Source organism: Hyposmocoma kahamanoa, unplaced genomic scaffold (genome assembly GCF_003589595.1).
Source record: "Hyposmocoma kahamanoa isolate Upper Pololo Valley unplaced genomic scaffold, ASM358959v1 93, whole genome shotgun sequence".
In the NCBI taxonomy this organism is placed as follows: domain Eukaryota; kingdom Metazoa; phylum Arthropoda; class Insecta; order Lepidoptera; family Cosmopterigidae; genus Hyposmocoma; species Hyposmocoma kahamanoa.
Window position 1 is genome coordinate 11,177,957 of NW_020654810.1, and position 18,381 is coordinate 11,196,337.

The following is an 18,381-nucleotide window of genomic DNA, read 5'->3' on the forward strand; positions in this document are numbered from 1 at the left end:
TTTCAAAAATATTCACTTGATCCCTAGACACTTTTGATGTGTGTACATACCCATCACCGACCCATCACTGTCGAAATCCTCCGTTTTAATGTATCCACAAACTCACATCCGTAATCCCTGACGGTTCCGTAATCTCTACGGTGAAATTTGCGATAAAAATTGTAAACAAAGAAGCCATTACAGAAACAATATTGTAAGATTGTGCAAATGTGAAAATATACCGTCGACAAAAAGTTCACCAACCGTGTTTTTGTTTCACCATTACCTATGTCAATTAAACTCTCAAGTAAAAAAAATCGTTACTTTTTGTCGTTACTGCAAAAATAGGTTGTTTCAGACAAAAAAACCATAATATATACTTTCTTGCTTTTGATTCTCGAGCTTTCGTTTACATCGACTGCAGCCAAAACTTTCAGTAGATTTTTCTACTGTACGCAACTGATCACAACTTCACTCATCTACTGCAGACATCTGTTAGCGACCCAGTGCCGGCTTTACTTAAGGTGCAGGGTTTGCGGTGCACACGGACTGGTTATATACTCGATGACGCGGACGCAGCGAGCATCACTCGCGACGCCTCAAAAGAGCCCGTAGGAGCGACGTATTCGTCACGACACAAGCAAAGTGAACGCTATTGCTTCCCAACAATTGCACCATTTGCACCCAAATTTTGGATCACTGGGGAAATGTAACTAAGTATTCCATTTTAATCGTGTGCCTACTCTAGTACGCACACGAGGCACCAGGGTATTGATTGTACAGGAAAAAAGTACTCTGAGTCGTTTAAATTGCTGAATAACTTTTATAATATCTCTTTTAAATTGTTAATCTGTTTCTGAATGGAATTAATAAATAAAACAACTAATATTTAATACAAGTATTTAATGTACCATATGAATGCTGTATAAATATTTAAAAATTTAAAACAGTGATAAAATTCATATCAACCAATACAACTGCTGTTAAATAAGTATACGAAATTATATTTCAATGACACTTATAGCGAATATAGAAAATAACTAACATTGAAAGTTATTGCAACCAACTCTCTAGGCAATATTATGAAAACAATTGCTACCGTAATAACATCAATAAGCAGGTACCGTATTATTCTCTTAATGCAAACAATTTATTGCATTGTATTTTGTTGAAACACTACAACAAAACCCGACGTCGTGTACATTTGGGGACTCTATAGGTACTCATATAAAAACTTGGCCCCAGCGTATCAAAGGGATCCACAAAAACTGGGATATTTAAAATTTATCAAATTTCAGAGAAAATATTACCAAAATCAATAACTCGATACAAAAGGACCTACTTATGAATGCAGTCTTATTACGGATTGTATATCATCAAAAAGAACGTTAAAAGCTTTCGAATGTTTTGGAATGCAATTTTACAAAACTGGAATATACTTAGGTCTTATCTAATTAATAGAAAATTTACTCAATTCTACACAAGGAAAGTATATGTACCCCTGGTAAAAACATTGAGCATTATCCTATATTTATTGATAAACATGCTACATGAAGTTTATGTATGTAGTACATAATACAATTGCTTATAACAAACATGTCCACATGAATTTACACCGAATTTGGCAACTTGGATGAACACTGGTCTTACACAAAAAAATCTAAGGTTACTCAGCCGCAGCTCTATGCGAACCGCGACTGCTGTTGTGACACGATAAAACATTAACATCTTACGCAAATAGGGGAAAATGTGGTGTTTAGAAAATCTAATAAAATCTCCAGAAATATACTTGTTACGACAAAATTATTATTTTTTATGTCTAATTCCCGATGTCTGTGACTGACCAATAAATAATTAAATTGTATCTTCTACTACTTGATCACATACTACAGCTATCGAACACTCGCACATTTAATTAGATTAAAATTTATATACAAGTTCCTACGACTAAGATGTCTTAACTATTCGTCATAAACTTACCTAAATAATTAGGTGACACTGATGTCCAGTATCAAAAGTTGTGTATGGCCTCTGACTTATTTTCTTTCTTTTGAAAGGTACTGTCGCTATTATACTGTGGGTTATATATTTTATTTACGTACAGACAATATCAATAAGTTGATTATTTTATTAAATTACATCGATTCCAATTTCGTACTTAGCTCATCTACGTACGCGGCATTTTGCCGACTAATGCTAGTTTGCTATTCATTAAAATTACCACAGAACAGCGAGTATCATGAAGGTTAATTAGGTTTACACGGTTTTATTTTCATACTTTTCTCTCGTTATTTGTAATATATTGCTAACGAGGCTATATTTCAGCAGGTACTATACCATTAAATCTCCATCCTTATGGTTAACTCTCCTTCTTAGTTTAGATACTTACACCCTTACATGACACGTTGGCTATCATTGTTTAAAAATACAAAATGAAAAGAAAGCTACGACCTACGTGGCGAATATCAGTCGAATAAATTTTGACTAAGACGGAATTAACTCACAAACATTTTCACTTGGAACAACGCACAACCGTCTGAACAATAATAACGTTACTCAGATAGAATTTGTAAAACCTAAAGATAACAAATTGAGCTAAATAATACGTATAATTAATTATATTTGATTATGATGAATTTGATCAAACCCCTAATTAAAACAAAAATTGGAGTTGAAAGAATCGATACAGACATCGTTTATAAGAGTGCTAATCTACGCATTAGATGTATGAGAAACTGGAGGATTGACAATATTATTCGAATTGATGCTTTATTTATTTTAATCATAAATCAAAATCATGGTATTCTCCTTATTAAAATTTTTAAAGCATACATTCGAATTAACAAATTGGTCAAAACATGGCGTAGAAATTGACGTTTGGAGACAAAATTGTGATCAATAACGATGACTTAAACATGACTGGCATTGTTAAAGTCAATTTTTTTTCTATCCAGTTTCCGTTCCGTATCATTTTTGAAGTTGTTATAGATTTATTCTCCAAACGTAAGCGATGTTATAGCTATAGAAACGCGCGCGCAGCTTAGCTCGGGTGCTGCGCTGCGATCTTGCGCACGCGGTAGCCCCCGGTGCCGCGCACGGTGTAGAGCACGACCACGGCCACGGCTACTACGGACATGCCGATGGCGTTGATGATGATGGCCTCATGCGGCATCTGCCAGTACTGCGTGGTCGACAACTCCTGCCTGTACATACACCGCATGCACCCAGGTTAGTAATATTATATTAAATATCTACTTAAATTTATTTCCGATATTAATTGTCAATTGTAATGTTAAAAAAATTATGATGTGTCAATGGCAACTGGTATTAAATGAATTTAATTTGTGGCAATCAAATTAAATGTTACCGGCAATATATTGTATTCAGGTAATGTGCGAAATCTCTACCTAAGTTTTACCTAAGTACGCAAAGGGATTATGAAAACTTTGCATGACAGATTTCCGTCTTAAATACAATTTACAAATGTAAAGAATTAATTTATTAATATATAATGTACAAAAAATGACATACTTCCAAATCTCATGCCAGATATTCCTGCAAGAAAATATGACCAATAAGTAAAATTATTCATTAAGTTGGCATTATACATTTTTGCAAAATATCATACAGTGATATGTGACCATAAAAATACTTTGAGATTCGTTTGTTCATTGTCATGCATTTTATACATATGCCTAGGCTTTATGCAGGGTGAAATGGTGAACACACAACATAACGGCTAGATTCCAAGTCACTACATAATAATTTATTATTATTTAAAATACCGTATGCTTCATCCTGTATAAACAGACTAGACAAAGTGTATAATAACCTCTAAAAACTAATATTCCATACATTGCCTGAACTCGTGCGACATTCTGAAGAATGCATTGCATTATACACTTTGCCGGTAACATACTTTAATTTACACGGTGTTTCCATACTCCTGATGCAATTGCAAAATAGGTGGGGTACTCTTAATTACTGAAAAGTGATGGGTGAATGATGTTGTGTTAATTATATTGGAACATATATATATATATAATTCATGGTTTGATGAATAGTGAAGAAATGATGACAAAATTGTGCACAATAAAAAAGCAGTAGACAAACTCGAAATAACAAGCAAAATGGATCAAATTAGTAAATTACTTAAAAATGAAAAATCAACAACTTGTGGTCCTAATTTTATTTTTAATGCAACAAGTATACAGTGTACGTAACTTAAATGTAAGGTATAATAAGTTTTCCAATTTGTATAAATTTCAATTAATTTTTATATTGAATTTTAAAACTTAAGACTAAACCTAGAAAACAATGTATTTGGTCTGATACAGACCACGTTACTAAAGCCTCCTAATTTGTAAATGTGCAAAAATCTACGCGATTAATTTATTTAATCCCACGTAATTATTACAACAATTAACTCTGACAGTTTAAAAATTGTTTAAAATTCATGTAATTTGTCAGTCAATTTATTCAAATAACCCTATCTATTTGTACGTAAAAGTACCCATGAAATTATACATGATATTTCAGATAACATTACATTATATTTACTTACTTATTTTAATTAACACACTTGTTATTTCATACCATACATGCAATACTCTCCGTTAAATTGTCAGCGTTCTAATCTCAAAATTGTTTTACTAATTTAAATAATTTACTTGTTAACAATCACTTAATTAAAAAGATTAAAAAAATATATATTTTCTGCGTTATTTAAGGATTGATTGTAACTTTTTTTAAGTACCTAATCTGATCTTCATTCAGTCACTAACAATGGAATGGAGTTCTACAAATCTACGGAAGCTCTTATGTGGCCGTCGCGAGTCTCAGATGCGCGGAATTTGTCTCGCGAGAGGATGTACATGACGACAGCGAGAATCGCGATGCAGGTGACCCCAATGGCGTTGATGATCACCGCCTCGTCCGGAAGCCCGCTGTACCTCTCTGGGCTGTGGATACGTTCACATAAGCGGACACGATACAACAGTGCAAGCAAAGTGGTCACGCGCATGCATGTGATTTGTGCACACGGTACTGTCGTGCAAACATACAAATAACAATGACTAGTATACATAGAGTGTCCTTTAATGGGTAATTTCGAAACTACCTCTAAGAAAACTAAAACTTATTGAAAAATAAATCAAAGAAAAGCATCAACGAAATATTTTTTTCAATAATCGATTTTATAAAACAAACCCGCTATACTAAAATAAATAAAATGCAAGGGTGAGGTCAGACGAGCGTAATCTTGTCACTAAATTTAGGTACGCTGTACTCGGTTTAATATAAAAATCCAATTTGTGCTGCTCATTGACGCAAAGTGAGTTGTCTTCCTACTCACGGGCGCAATTACGACCAAACTCCGGTCACACTGTGTGACATGCTTTTGCGGGAGGAGAGAAGGGTGAGAGAAAGAAGATGAGGGAAACATATATTGGCAAGTGATAGTATTTTACAAATTGACCTGGATATTCTTATTATGAAACTGTCCACACGTCTGTCATTTCATATTGAGTACGTGTACCCAGCTTCATTTTCTTATTCTAACATCATCCAATTATCTATTACATTATATGACACAAACACCCCGTACAAACGCTTCAAAGCATTTGAATAAAATACATTCATCCGGAGTCCCAACCGAATTTCACTCAAAAAATTTCGCTCGCCTGGTCTCATTCTTATAGCTGTCAAATTCTCTACAAAAAAAATTATGATATTGTACTACGCCACTACGCTCATATTACCCCCTTATAGCAAAAGGAAATTAAGTACATACCCAAACGTGAAGAGTGCCTTCTCAGTAAGTCCAGTAAGGCAAGCAGCGACGCCTAGCACGAACGTGAGGATGCCGAAGGCCGCGTGCACAGGAACGAGGGAAGCGCGGAAGCCGGCCGTGCCCTTGTTGCAGATCAACAAGAGAAGGAAGCTGAAGAATCCGACTGCGTACTGAAATCGTTAAGAAAATTATTAATTACTTGTCTATCGTGGTAGGATTTTTGAACTTTACTGTTACAATGTCACGTCGTGCAGAAACATGTGCTGTGATGCACATGTTTACTTGCCTTACGTATAGGCTGGTATAGGCACCATGTAAATTAAGGGTAATTGCTACAGTTTCATTAACTTGCATAGTTCTTTTGTGATGAAGAAAACGCTGAAAATGATTATTCTAAAGTAATATTTCAAATATTTATTTATCAAATAAATATCATGATATATCACGGAGAGTGCGCAAGGGAATTGCACGATTTAATTCCGCCTTCCCGTTTCCTTCATCGGGGGATGATACGTAGACTGGGGTTCCACCCCCTTGTTGTGGATATTCCAAGGACTCGGACGAAGCGTTTCACTTCGCGCAGACTTGTTCCCTGAACGGTATAACTTGCGCCTTTTTAAGGCGAGAGTAAACAGGTATTATTTAGTTGTGCTTGTCGTTGACCTCATGGAATAAAGGCTAACGAAGATAAGGCTTAAAAAAGGAACTAATTTTTTTAATAAATAAAACTCACGGTTTTCTAATAACATAAAATGTCAAATTATGTGTAGTTTGCAATGCTAATTATCGCGTTAAATTACTACAGTATCTTGACATAGAAAAAACAATCGACTCCAAAAAATTGATGTTCTCGTTACGTATTGGTTTTTAAAAAATTACTCCAAGAGTCGTCTTTACTACTTATGTAGGTGTTGTTACTATCGTAATCGAACGACATAGGTTATCCATATAATATGTACTGATGCAAGATCTTGTCACAATAAACTTACTTGAAAATGGTCAGAGATATTTTTTGTCAATTAAGTTGCTATAGCACGTAGAAGTTACAGATTGCGTGTGTTGCAAAGCTACCTCAAAGCTTTGTAATTTTAATAAAAACACGATAGTTGATATGTAAAAACAGTCATGCTATGTTACAGTTAGCTATATTTTTTTCTTTCTTTATGATTTAACTTATAATTTCTAATAGCAGGCCCTAACTTACAATAAAATCCGTCATCATACATAGCAACCAATAGGTCGCAAATGCTTCAAAAGAAGAAAGTGGAAAAAAAATATTTCGACAAGTTTTATATTATCTTGCCTCTCACCTGTATTCCAAACAGTCCCATAGCGACCAAGCCGATCCAGCTGTGGAGCGAGTAGAAATTAGTGATGCCCTTCTTGTTGTGGAAGTCGAGCACGGCGAGGAAACCGATCACAATGCACGGGAACGCAAGCGCGTGGAAGATCGCGTGCAGCAGCTTCACGTAGATGCGCCGGAAGCAGCGGCAGATGCGGTACAGCAACACCGCTGGAAACGGAAACAGTCAAAGTCAGTACTTTTAAATTCAGGAACAAAGAAGAACACTATATGTAAATAGTCTGTGGACTATTTCAATGATTACGATACTCGTATGGGAGTACTTCAGTTCGGCACCGAGGCTTTAAGTATGCAATATCTTATCAGACTAGGTATGTAGAGTAGTAAAAAGCCCATGTAACACGATTCCCTTCGGTTTGCCCATTTCGGGTTCTTATCATCATCATCATCATCATCATTTTATCATATGTAGTGCTAACAAATAAAGAATTTTCTATCTACCTGGAGTCTTCCGTGACGTCTTCCGGCTGATAGATATCTATCAGCCGGAAGTCGTCCAAAGATTGCCAGGCAAGCCAGTCGGACGCGACGTGCATCCATCAAGTTAAGCGACCCATAATGTAAAATAATTTTGAACATATGAAACGCTTGACCATTTTATCCGACAATCTAGGTGCAGCGTTGCACAGGCTACCCATCGCCAAGTTCTTTACCATGGCATTTAATATCCTTTATTTTTTTTCCATTCTCTAAGCATCTAATTGGAGCTATGAAAAAACGATCGTGTTGCATGTTCTTACATTACGCCAATTATTGTGACATGGCAACTGATTGAGAATGAGTTATGAGAGAGATAGAACATGTAGCACTGCACAGGTGCGAGTGAGAAAGGTAAATTGTATCCTGCACATATCCTGTCTGTGGTAATGGTAAACAATGAAAAACTGATATTACCAGCTTGACATCCTATAACATCATATAGAAAGTAACAGGCACATATTTTGTGTGTTATATAATAATGACAGGCTATCAGTATTGGAAGATAATTGTTTCAGTGGTTATGATTTTCGGTGTTTTTACGATTATGAAGCTTCGAACCGACTAAACTTTTGAGACTATTCTATAATAACAATATTTATTTGTGATGTTGTCTAATATTCATATATTCTCTTCGCAATTTGTAGGTACGCTTCGTAGTAAACATTAGTATTAGTTTTAGGGCCTTAGATACTTTTTATATCAATCATCTCCTTCAGAGACCGCCAATGCCATTCAAAATAAACTTTAGTCACCTGAATAGCAAAACTATTTTTAATAGCTAAATGCAGGATACTCACAGAAACCGCTGAAGGTAATAAATCCAGCGACCATAAGCGTAGGGTGCAGGTTGAACTGCTTTTCGGGTTGATCGTCAGCCCAGCCATAGCCTTCTCGGTAGTAGAAGATCCAGAAGATAGTCAAAGCAGAGACGCCGATCAGCAGGATGGTGGCGAGGGTGATGATGAGAGCATATTCGCACCACTCGCAGGCGCCTCGCTCATGGTCGTCAGACTCATAGGAGCGACTGCGCTGGCTGGAACAATAACAAAAATAATGAAGCATCTGAAATTCGATTATTTATTTAGTTATCTACGAATAAATAAAAACATGTCTATCAGAAATTACCAGTTCTACGAGTTTGACTGTGCATACGCCACTAAGGAGTTTTGTCTTAGGATTTAGAGTATATAAACTAAAACGCTCCTAACACATGATTTCAGTAGCAATAGAGGTCCTTGTGAAAGAGTTCCAGTGAAATACAGCCACTTAAAGGGGACATTCATTATCCTGCATTGCAGTCCACCTGGCCGTCCGCCGCGTAATGCAGGATTATGAATGTAGTCACAGCGTGCAAGCCATCCTGCAATCCTGAATGCGTCCTGCGAGACTCCATACGTAGGGCCATTTAGGATAATCTGTGACAATCTCCTGCCTAAATGACGGGCGAAGTGGGAGTGTCCCTCGAATCTACGATTTAAAGTTTTAAGTGGCACTGTTACTGCTATGGACGGACGTGTCGCTTACCACCAGGTTACGACTTTTTCGCCTCGTCACTTATAATAAAGAAAAGTAATCAGTTGACTGTTGTTCTTTTTTATCATTATGGGCATGTTAAAGCTTTCATCCTCCACGGTTTTTGGGCATTTTCTAGACTCGAGACTGATGTTTTTAGTCTTGAAAATGTTGAGATCTTTGAGACATTTAAACAGTATTTTAAATGTAAACACTAAACCAACATGAAACCAACAGTATTTTTTTAATCTGAGTACACGGACATAGCAATATTGCAGTGGGGTTTGAAATAAACTGTGGAGATTGAAGGACGGTAGTAATAAAATCAGATCGTCTCTATCTGAAATTACATTAGACGCTCTATAAGAAACATAGACACTGTGCCCACAACAAAAATGAATAAATGAATTTTTATAAATATTTTTTTAAAGTTATTGAATGTCACGATGTTTGCCCACCATGTTAATAAATTATTTTTGTGAAATTACTCCACTAGTTTGTTATAATTATTAATACAACGATCGAACACTTAGAAAAAATTCCTTCGATCCGACTGGATTCGAACCAAGCAACGTCTTCCAGCAAACCGTGCCAGACGCTAAACTAAGTCACGGAACGAACTAGCGATAACCTTACGATTTTTTCTATGTGCTTGCTGCAGATATTTGTTTTTGGTTTTTAACGACTTTTTTTGCCGTAGCGGCATCTGTGACAAATCTATTATAATCTACATCTACAAAAAATATTTTTTTATAAATATATTTTTATTTTAAATAAATAAAAATAAAAATGCTTTATTTCGTCTCAAATATAAATAACATTACATACATATGTATGTATACTTGTATCAGGAGGTCTCCCTCCTGTATAACTAGTCATAGCTATAAAACAAAATAAAATAAAAGTAATACCTATAACAAAGAGAGAAGAGAGAAATCTCACATTTTGACCGTCTAAAAAAACCTACTTTGAAAATAGTTCGAAAGTCTCGTTTTACGCGGAATTATCTAGATCGTACCGAGTCTTGATTTTTTCTCGGGACACGGAACTGCAGCGAGACTGAAGAAAGCCATACATATTATGTAGAGCCGTTATAAAAGTGATGTCGTTTTATATACTGTACACGTTGTTAACACTGTTGTTTACACGATAATTGTAGGACTTTCAAAAGTTAATTTTGTTTGTGTTTAACTTGGATTTAAAATAATAATAATGTGTCAGACAACACCAATTACCTGGTCTGAAATTATCGCTGTGTTATGAGCACCAGACGACGAAGTTAAGTCCGGGGCATTACCCAGAACACCCAGACAGAATCAATTTAGAAAAGCTCAATTTCAAATTGATCCTTCCGAGAATCTCCTCTCGCTATCTAATGCCCACTGTTCTAACCGCTAAGCCACTGAGTTCGTCTATAAATAAATTATATTTAACGGTAAATTGTAGTATTACTTGAGTTGCCCAACATATAAACGTATAATTATCGTTTAATGTTATAAATTTCCACATGTCGATCTAAAAGCCCACGACCTCTTATACAAAACGTTGCTCCCCAGAGACACGATCTAAACGACCCGACTGGAAACCCGTTTGGTTCAATAGACGTATCTTGACTCCGGAAGTTTACGAGGCAGAAACCACAAGCCACTGATACTGGGAACCTGTCATCTGCAATATATATACGTAAGTATATAGTCTTCAATCCACTTGCACAACTAATCTAAGCCTGTAGACTAATTTGAGGCTCTAAATACAAACAGTAATGAAATTTTTTCTCAAGGATAAAATGCATTTGCCTTATTTTAAGTAGTAATATAGGTAGTTGAATACCATTTTTTACGATAGCCTTACTTTGCGCCTCGAGTAAGTGTGGAAAGTCCTTGAGATCTTATATAGTATAATAGGTTTTAAATTTATAATTTTCTGAAATGCACAAATATGACACTAATGCACTTCCAGCGATCCATTTAGTCACCGTACCAAGCGCAATCGTTCCACGAAGAATCTGCTAAATGTGAACCAGTATTGTAACTATAGTACAGCTGTATTCATAGGTATATTGAGAGTCAAAGTCAGGTGTAAAGGGGTGTCGGGTGCCGTGGGATGTAATCGGTTCACGCGCCGGATGCACGGTGGGCTCATGTCACGGAACGATGCTAGTACATATTTTTATACGCCCTCTGGTAATTAAAACTTGATCGGGCCTACTGTCTAGACAATAGTAAATGAGAGATTGTTTAACTTGTGTGACTAATAGTGGTCGGATAACCGTATGCTTATTTACCTACATTGACCAAAGAGAGCAGTATTATGTGACTATTTCATTCTTTTTAATGTACTACTGTACACACGCCATCACATCAAGCTACATATTGATGTATCTTGTTCCGTTGCACTGGAGGCGAATTTCGAAAAAAATGTGTAGTCTGATGTGCAGTTGTCCGTACACTGCATAAGCAATGTATTTAATTCCACGTAATTGTTCAATTTTGTTCGATTTGTCTGTATCAATTACTATAACTGCCTCCGTGTCCGAACGGTTACCATGCTCGACTGCCACGTAGAGGTCCCGGGTTCGATTTCCGGGCCGGGAGAAATATTTGTATGGCCTACATTTATTTCTCTCGTGAGTTTGGGTGTAATTTGTGGTTGTCCATGGCACCCGCGATACTGGGTTTCCCTAGTGCGGGGCTATGAGTGTGTGCTTTATTATTTATTATTATTATTATTATTTTTCAACTGTGATGTTATACTCGAGTACTATCCTCTTTGCCTAACCATTGCGTTTGAATATTGATCTGTAAGCAATATGTAATTTATTGTACAATATTTTAAATAAATTATTGAATTAATAAATTCGGTTACTCGATAACACGGAATGCGCTTTTGTATTGAAAAAAATCCTGCGACACCAGCATTGGCGAAATTGTTAAGTAATAAATCGATGAAAAATGAACTTTGTAAATGTTATTTGTAATTTTATGCATATAGAAAGTGAAAATGTAAAAACACCGGACATCAAGAAAAAAATGTTGTTGACATATCATCATTTAAGTTTAAATTTGACAGTTCTAGCTGTTCACAGTATTAAGTCTAGTTGTCATGTGTCCTGGTCATCATCAGATCATTAAACAACATTTTAGGAATGCACGATTTTATTAAAATTCATTTACAATTAATTGCAATAACTGATGAAAATGGTAAACTACGACGACACTTTCAACGACACGTTGAAAAGATAACAAATCGAATGTTTCTCAATGTTATACTTCTTGATTTATTAGTTTGCAATAAATTGCATAGATGGCGTTTCTTCCCGAAACTACGTAACGTTTTAGCACTGACTTTTACTTTAAAATATTACAAGTGCAGACTCAGCTTCTTTGCGATTTTATTATATGTTATTGTACATATACGTATAATCAACGTTTAAATAAGAGCAATAACCTTGACAAATACATAATAGCTGCCCTCTGTTGGCAGTTTCGAATATTTTTACAATAGCGTCACAGGTTTACTTAGCACCGTCTATTGATCAGCGATAAGAATCAAAATAAGCGACCGAATGAGCGGAATTCTGAGTGCGATATTTCTAAGGAGATTGGGTATCTGTATTAGCAATATTATATAATCTGTGCTTAAAAGCATCCGAATATCCGGAAACTACTGATAAAACACATTATTGATTAAACGTTTTACGTGTTAGGTACGTGTGTAAAAGAGAGAACCTCAATTGCTCATTTTTTTAAGGTACGTAATTAGCTTTTAATTATGCTAGTTGATGTTGCTAACGTAATAATGTTCGGCATGTATTACAACATTAACTTATTTGATATTTACTACTATACATTTCACGCCCTAGCTACAATTGGGTTGGTTTTGTTTCTATAGGAGTCATTTTATACTAGTTAGGTGTAAAAACACAAAGGTAAATTCAGTGCAGCGAAATCTAAAAATTTAAACTAAGCTAATAATATTTGATCATTATTAACAATCAAACATTATAACAAAGTGAGGGCACAATTAACAATACGTTCGTAAATAAATCGAAGCATATAACAAACTTAGCTTATTTAATAGGATGGCAGTGAACCAAAACTTTTTGATAACAAATAAGCTTTCAAGTAAGAGGGCAATTTCCCCATTACAAATATTCATCGAAACCGGGATTGTATCCGGATGCTGGGCATCACGACCCACTGGACACGAGATTATATATATTTTTTCCTTTTTCCATTCGTATGGGCAATACAATTCGCGGTCATACAAGGTTATTACGGGGGAAAATGTAAACAGCTTCAGACGTTTCTTAAAAACTACTATTCCCTTTCCAAATCCATCCATCTAATGAGATGGAATAAAGGGGCATTTATACACAATCACGTATCTTCTGTTTTATAACAAAAAAAAGATGATACCCGGTACATACAGGATATATAGAAGTAAATAAAATAAAAGCTATCTCTTCTTCTTATCGTATCAATGGCTTACACTATGGATACAGAACTCCGCCACGCGTCACTCACTATTACTCGCCATTAAAGCGTGAAACAGAGGGAGCGGGTGTGGGTCGGGCGTGTGTCGTGTCGGGTCCACGGCGGGTCTAATTCCGTGTTTGGTGTGTTGTCGCCCAAATAAATACACGGAATAAGACCCGCCGCGGTCCCTACCCGACACACGCCCGACCCACAACCGTTCTTTGTGTAATTCACGCTTAAATCCTCAAGCGTACAGGGTGTTAAGACAATCAGGGCACGATGGTACGATATATGTGAGGTGGTGATATGATCGTTTGAATCGCACCGCACATACCATCTAGGTTAGAACCATCCGAAAATCCCCACTGTTTTCAAATCCACACCGAAGCCTATTTAAAGATTTTCATATCGGCCATGGCAATTCGTGTCCAGGAGGAACTCTCAGTGGTCCAGGCAAAGGTAATTAAAGGTAAAAAAGATTGCAACTCGCATGAGCTGGCTTAATACTTCGAGGATCAACCAACACATTTGACGACGAAAAGCTCGTTTAGTATCCGCTTAAAAACAAACTTCACTATCTAAGGAAAATGAAGAAGTCTAGAGATCGACTTAACATATACCTACCTACATGGCAGACATGATTAACAAATTAACAAATATTTAGAACAATTTTTAAGACCATTTTTACTTATAATTAATTATATAAACATCCGAGAATCTTCCGCCACTTATAACACAAAGCGTGAATTCAATATCCATGAACTGGTGGCTTTTATAAAAATTTCTATATATCTAATAAATTGTTTATATTTAAAAAGGTAGTCGTGCACCGGCCCAGAGTCTGGTCATTAGGTTTTAAAGGTCACTGCTATTCATCTGACCCGCAAGCACGATCCAGGCATGATTATTATTATGATAGGAATTTATAGCACCTATTAGTTAGTTGTCAGGTTTCAAAACGTTTAAAATTTGAAACTTAATTTGAATTATGAAATTTTTAAAAACTTTAATGGTCGTTATGCCAATACGATTATACGGTATGATTTTTTAAACGCGGCAATATGAGGAAATCTGAAACAATAAGAAATACAGGAAAACTGTCTTAGGAACCACTAAATATGTATATTTTGTTGAAAACAAATTGACATAGTGAATTTTTTAGTCAAGCGTGAGTTGTACATAAAAATAAATAAGATTGACTTTTTTAAATTATGTTCGAGTCAGTTTCTTATAACGATCATTTCATTGAATAGAGAACAAAGTCGGAACAACAGAAGTTGGTCAAATTTATTTTTTTCTTTTTAACTGTCCCAGTTAAATTTCACAGTAAATAAAAAAAACTTAACTGTCTTCCTGTACAAACATGCTTTTGAAAACAAAATGCAAATTACATTAAACTACTTTAGACCGTAATAATTTTTTTCTTTTGTATTCCAAAAGACAATTTTTCGCCTTCGCCTTAGACTTTATGTTCCAAACTTTAACAAAAACGATAATAATGTGCAAGACAACCACACCAATTACCTGGCCTCATACTAGGGAATTATCTGTATAAAGTGTACTAAGGCAATATAATTCACTCCGAGACACTACCCAGAACACCCAAATGAGGAGACCAATAAGTTTATGATACGCCTGATTACCACCAGGCGACAAGCCTGTCTATAGCAGTTGCATCAGAGCTTTAAATCGCAATCGCTGCTTGGCGGCAGAAATACGTGACGTACTTCCCTTGACGAACTCTTTCACAAGGAGCTTTACTTATCTACTGCTAATTAATTTTAAAAAGTTCATTTCCCACTTATGCGTGGAATAGGCGAAATAATTTACTTCTGGTTAAAGTTGTTCGGTGTCACAGAGGCTTTAGAATCTGAAATCAGACACGATACTCGAGGATATACCTACAGAGTAATCTCGAAAGATCAACAATTCTTCTCTTAACAGTTAAGAAATTACTTCACTATTATTATACACTCGTAGCATTTAGAATTTTTAATAATATTTCTTTATTCTAAACGGTGATGGCGATAAAGCTCTATAAATATTAGTGACATAAAAATCTACAGCATCACATGATTTATTAAGTCGACATCGGGGGTCCAACGGTTTACGCTGTAGACGCAGGTCGAAGAAGTGACGGATTCGATTCCTGGTAGGGCTAATTTGGAGAATGAATGAACATGCTCCAGAGTGCATTTAAGATATTAATAGTAATGAAAATTCCCTAATTCGAGACCAGGTTTGGGATTTGTGTGGTTCTATATTTCATTGGCATGTAATTGAGGTGGATAACTTATCAAACAACAATTCAATCCATTTTAAAGCCTTGCTGCATAAATTAATTATTAAACAGTAATTTTAATTAAATATACAATAATTAAGTTTGATAAAAAAATAATTAGTTAAAGCTTTAGGATTATACATGACATAATAAACAATGTATGGTTATGGCACGGATTACTTACACTTCTGTTATAAATGTTATATAATCTTAATAAAAAATGAAAATAATGCTCTGCACAATAAACCATTTGTTTAGAGGCGAAAGTAACTATTGATTGAAACCTAATAGAACATAAGTACAATTACACACTTTTTATTTTATTTAAAGGTATTTAATGATTATATCTATGTACGAGTAAGATTTACTATAGAGTCCTATGACGTCACTAAAATAAAAATGTGCTTTATTAAATTTTTTCCGTACATAATTTCACAGCGAGTCTCACAGTAAAAGTAACTCTTATTTACTTTTATTAGCAAAACGATCTCTTTTAATTTTGCAAACGTTACCTAATTAAGGATTAATTATTTGTTATGTTTTTTATAAAGGATTAGTAATCAGGATTTATCTTTCGCATTAGCTAGTGAGGTTATATACATATAAATAATATAGTAACTAGTTAGAAGGCGATGACGTTTTCTATAAACAATGGTTGTATGTGTGTCAATGACGCTTTGACGTAGAGAAAGTCCGCGGAACTCCACCTGTGGCTGAATGGTTCGCTGTTCCTCGTAATAACTTTGTATGGATTTAGGTTCCAGTATATACAGGTTGTAGAAGTATAGAACACACTATCCATTTATAAGTATAAGGCATTTGAATATAAATCAATGTCAATGTCGACCAAATTGAAGCATCGTAATGAGTTTTATAGTTTGCAACTGCCTTTAATATTGTAGTTAGTTAATAATCTGAAAAATACATAGGTTAAAATAATAAAATCTTTTATCGCGAAAGCTATATTCCCTGAGGTAATTAATAGTTAAAAGATAATTTAACACAACTTTCTGAAAATGGCAAAGTGACCTTATGGTTAACTTTGCGGATAGCGATGAATCGCGATAGACCAATTTGTAATGTAAAAGTTAAACAGGTAACAAAACCTTCTGTTTGGATATCTAAGAGAAAGCCGCCCTTGAATCAAGCACGCAGAAACCGTATAAAGTTAGTGCGTCTATACGGCAATCTTGACTGAATTTGCGTTCAATTTGACTACGACGTGATGCGGTGGTGACCAGCCGTCGTGATAGGTCACTCGAGAAAGTGAAGGATAGAATGCGGTAGGTAGTCATTACTGCACCTTTACTTCAGCATTGAAGATATAAAAAATTGCATCGCCATCAAAACACGAGCAATGCCTACTTAATATTATTCTCAATTCAAGTTATAAAAACATTTCCGGTACATAATAGAAAAGCTATTAAAGTCTAAGAAGGTTGGTTGTAAAGAATACCCACGTTTCAAATTGAAAATAATTTACATAAAACCCGTAGGTTTCTCATACCCATTCGAATCAGAGTTAAAAGAAAGTATTCAATGTTCGCTCATGATCCAATAGGCTCAATTAAGAGGTAATCTTCAATCATTTATCCACGTCACGGAGGCCCGGGTCTGTAATCTGCTAGAGATAACTCGGTTAGCCGACCACAAGCCCTAAACGCACCGCGTGAAACAAACAACTACTCACATTAAAAGGTATCAATATTCTATTAATCATGTACCAGATGAGTTGCCACAACACGTATGAATATGTACGTATGCTAATACTCAACAGTTTGCGGCGGCAAACTACGCCGCAGATGTTACGTGACGAGATCAGTAAAAGCACATTTTGAAAGTCTGTACATTATACACCAACTAAGAAAAGAATGAACACTTACGTATAACCCGCGAAATACTTTCTCTTGACTATTCATCAAAGAATTCACACATTATCCGTAATATAACTACTAGGTGAACAATTTTGAAGATGATATCTGAGACCGATATTGCATGACTTACGAGTAGAGCTCGCTAGGGAAAAATAAACGAATGTCGAAAGCTGCAAAGATTTTTTGCCTTGAAAAGTTGCTACAAAAATCGTGTCTAGCAAGATCACTTAAGCGTATAACTCGTGCACTGCTCCGATGTGGAGAAATGTAGTAGCGCAGGGTTTAGAGGAGGGCGAGGGACGCTAGCCGGTCGTTGACCCGGCCGGCCGTGGTACTCCTGGCCTACATGGGACCCATGGGCGAACGGCCGTTAATAACAGTTATCAACTTGAGATGAACGTCCATATATTGTTAATGTTATCCATATCTAAAAGTAATATCCGAAATTTGCATAAATAATAGACTCGCAATTATGGAATCATTAGCTTCAATCAATCGCAGTTCTCATGCGCGATTGCTGTGACGGATTTTGGATCACGTACATTGCCACAAGGCAACACTTTTGTGATAATTGTTACAATTGATAATTGTTACAATTGATAATTGTTACAATTGATAATTGT

At 35.6% G+C, this 18,381-nt stretch overlaps 1 protein-coding gene across 6 annotated transcripts in view; it reads right to left on the reverse strand.

The window, feature by feature from the left end:
• Nucleotides 1–887: 887 nt before the first annotated feature.
• Nucleotides 888–18,381, reverse strand: part of LOC113237470 (cytochrome b reductase 1-like) — an 88,530-nt gene continuing 71,036 nt past the window's right edge. For 2 of the 6 annotated variants that reach the window (XM_026473957.1, XM_026473962.1), the window contains 5 exons: nucleotides 8,411–8,646; nucleotides 7,081–7,283; nucleotides 5,771–5,940; nucleotides 3,511–3,534; nucleotides 890–3,182 (listed from right to left, as the gene is read on the reverse strand). In XM_026473957.1, the coding sequence (XP_026329742.1) occupies nucleotides 3,020–3,182; nucleotides 3,511–3,534; nucleotides 5,771–5,940; nucleotides 7,081–7,283; nucleotides 8,411–8,646 (796 nt within the window). In that variant the 3' untranslated portion in view covers nucleotides 890–3,019. Of the gene's footprint in view, nucleotides 3,183–3,510; nucleotides 3,535–4,546; nucleotides 4,941–5,770; nucleotides 5,941–7,080; nucleotides 7,284–8,410; nucleotides 8,647–18,381 lie in introns of those variants that run through there. The other 4 variants (XM_026473960.1, XM_026473961.1, XM_026473959.1 and 1 more) reach the window with 4 other exon arrangements.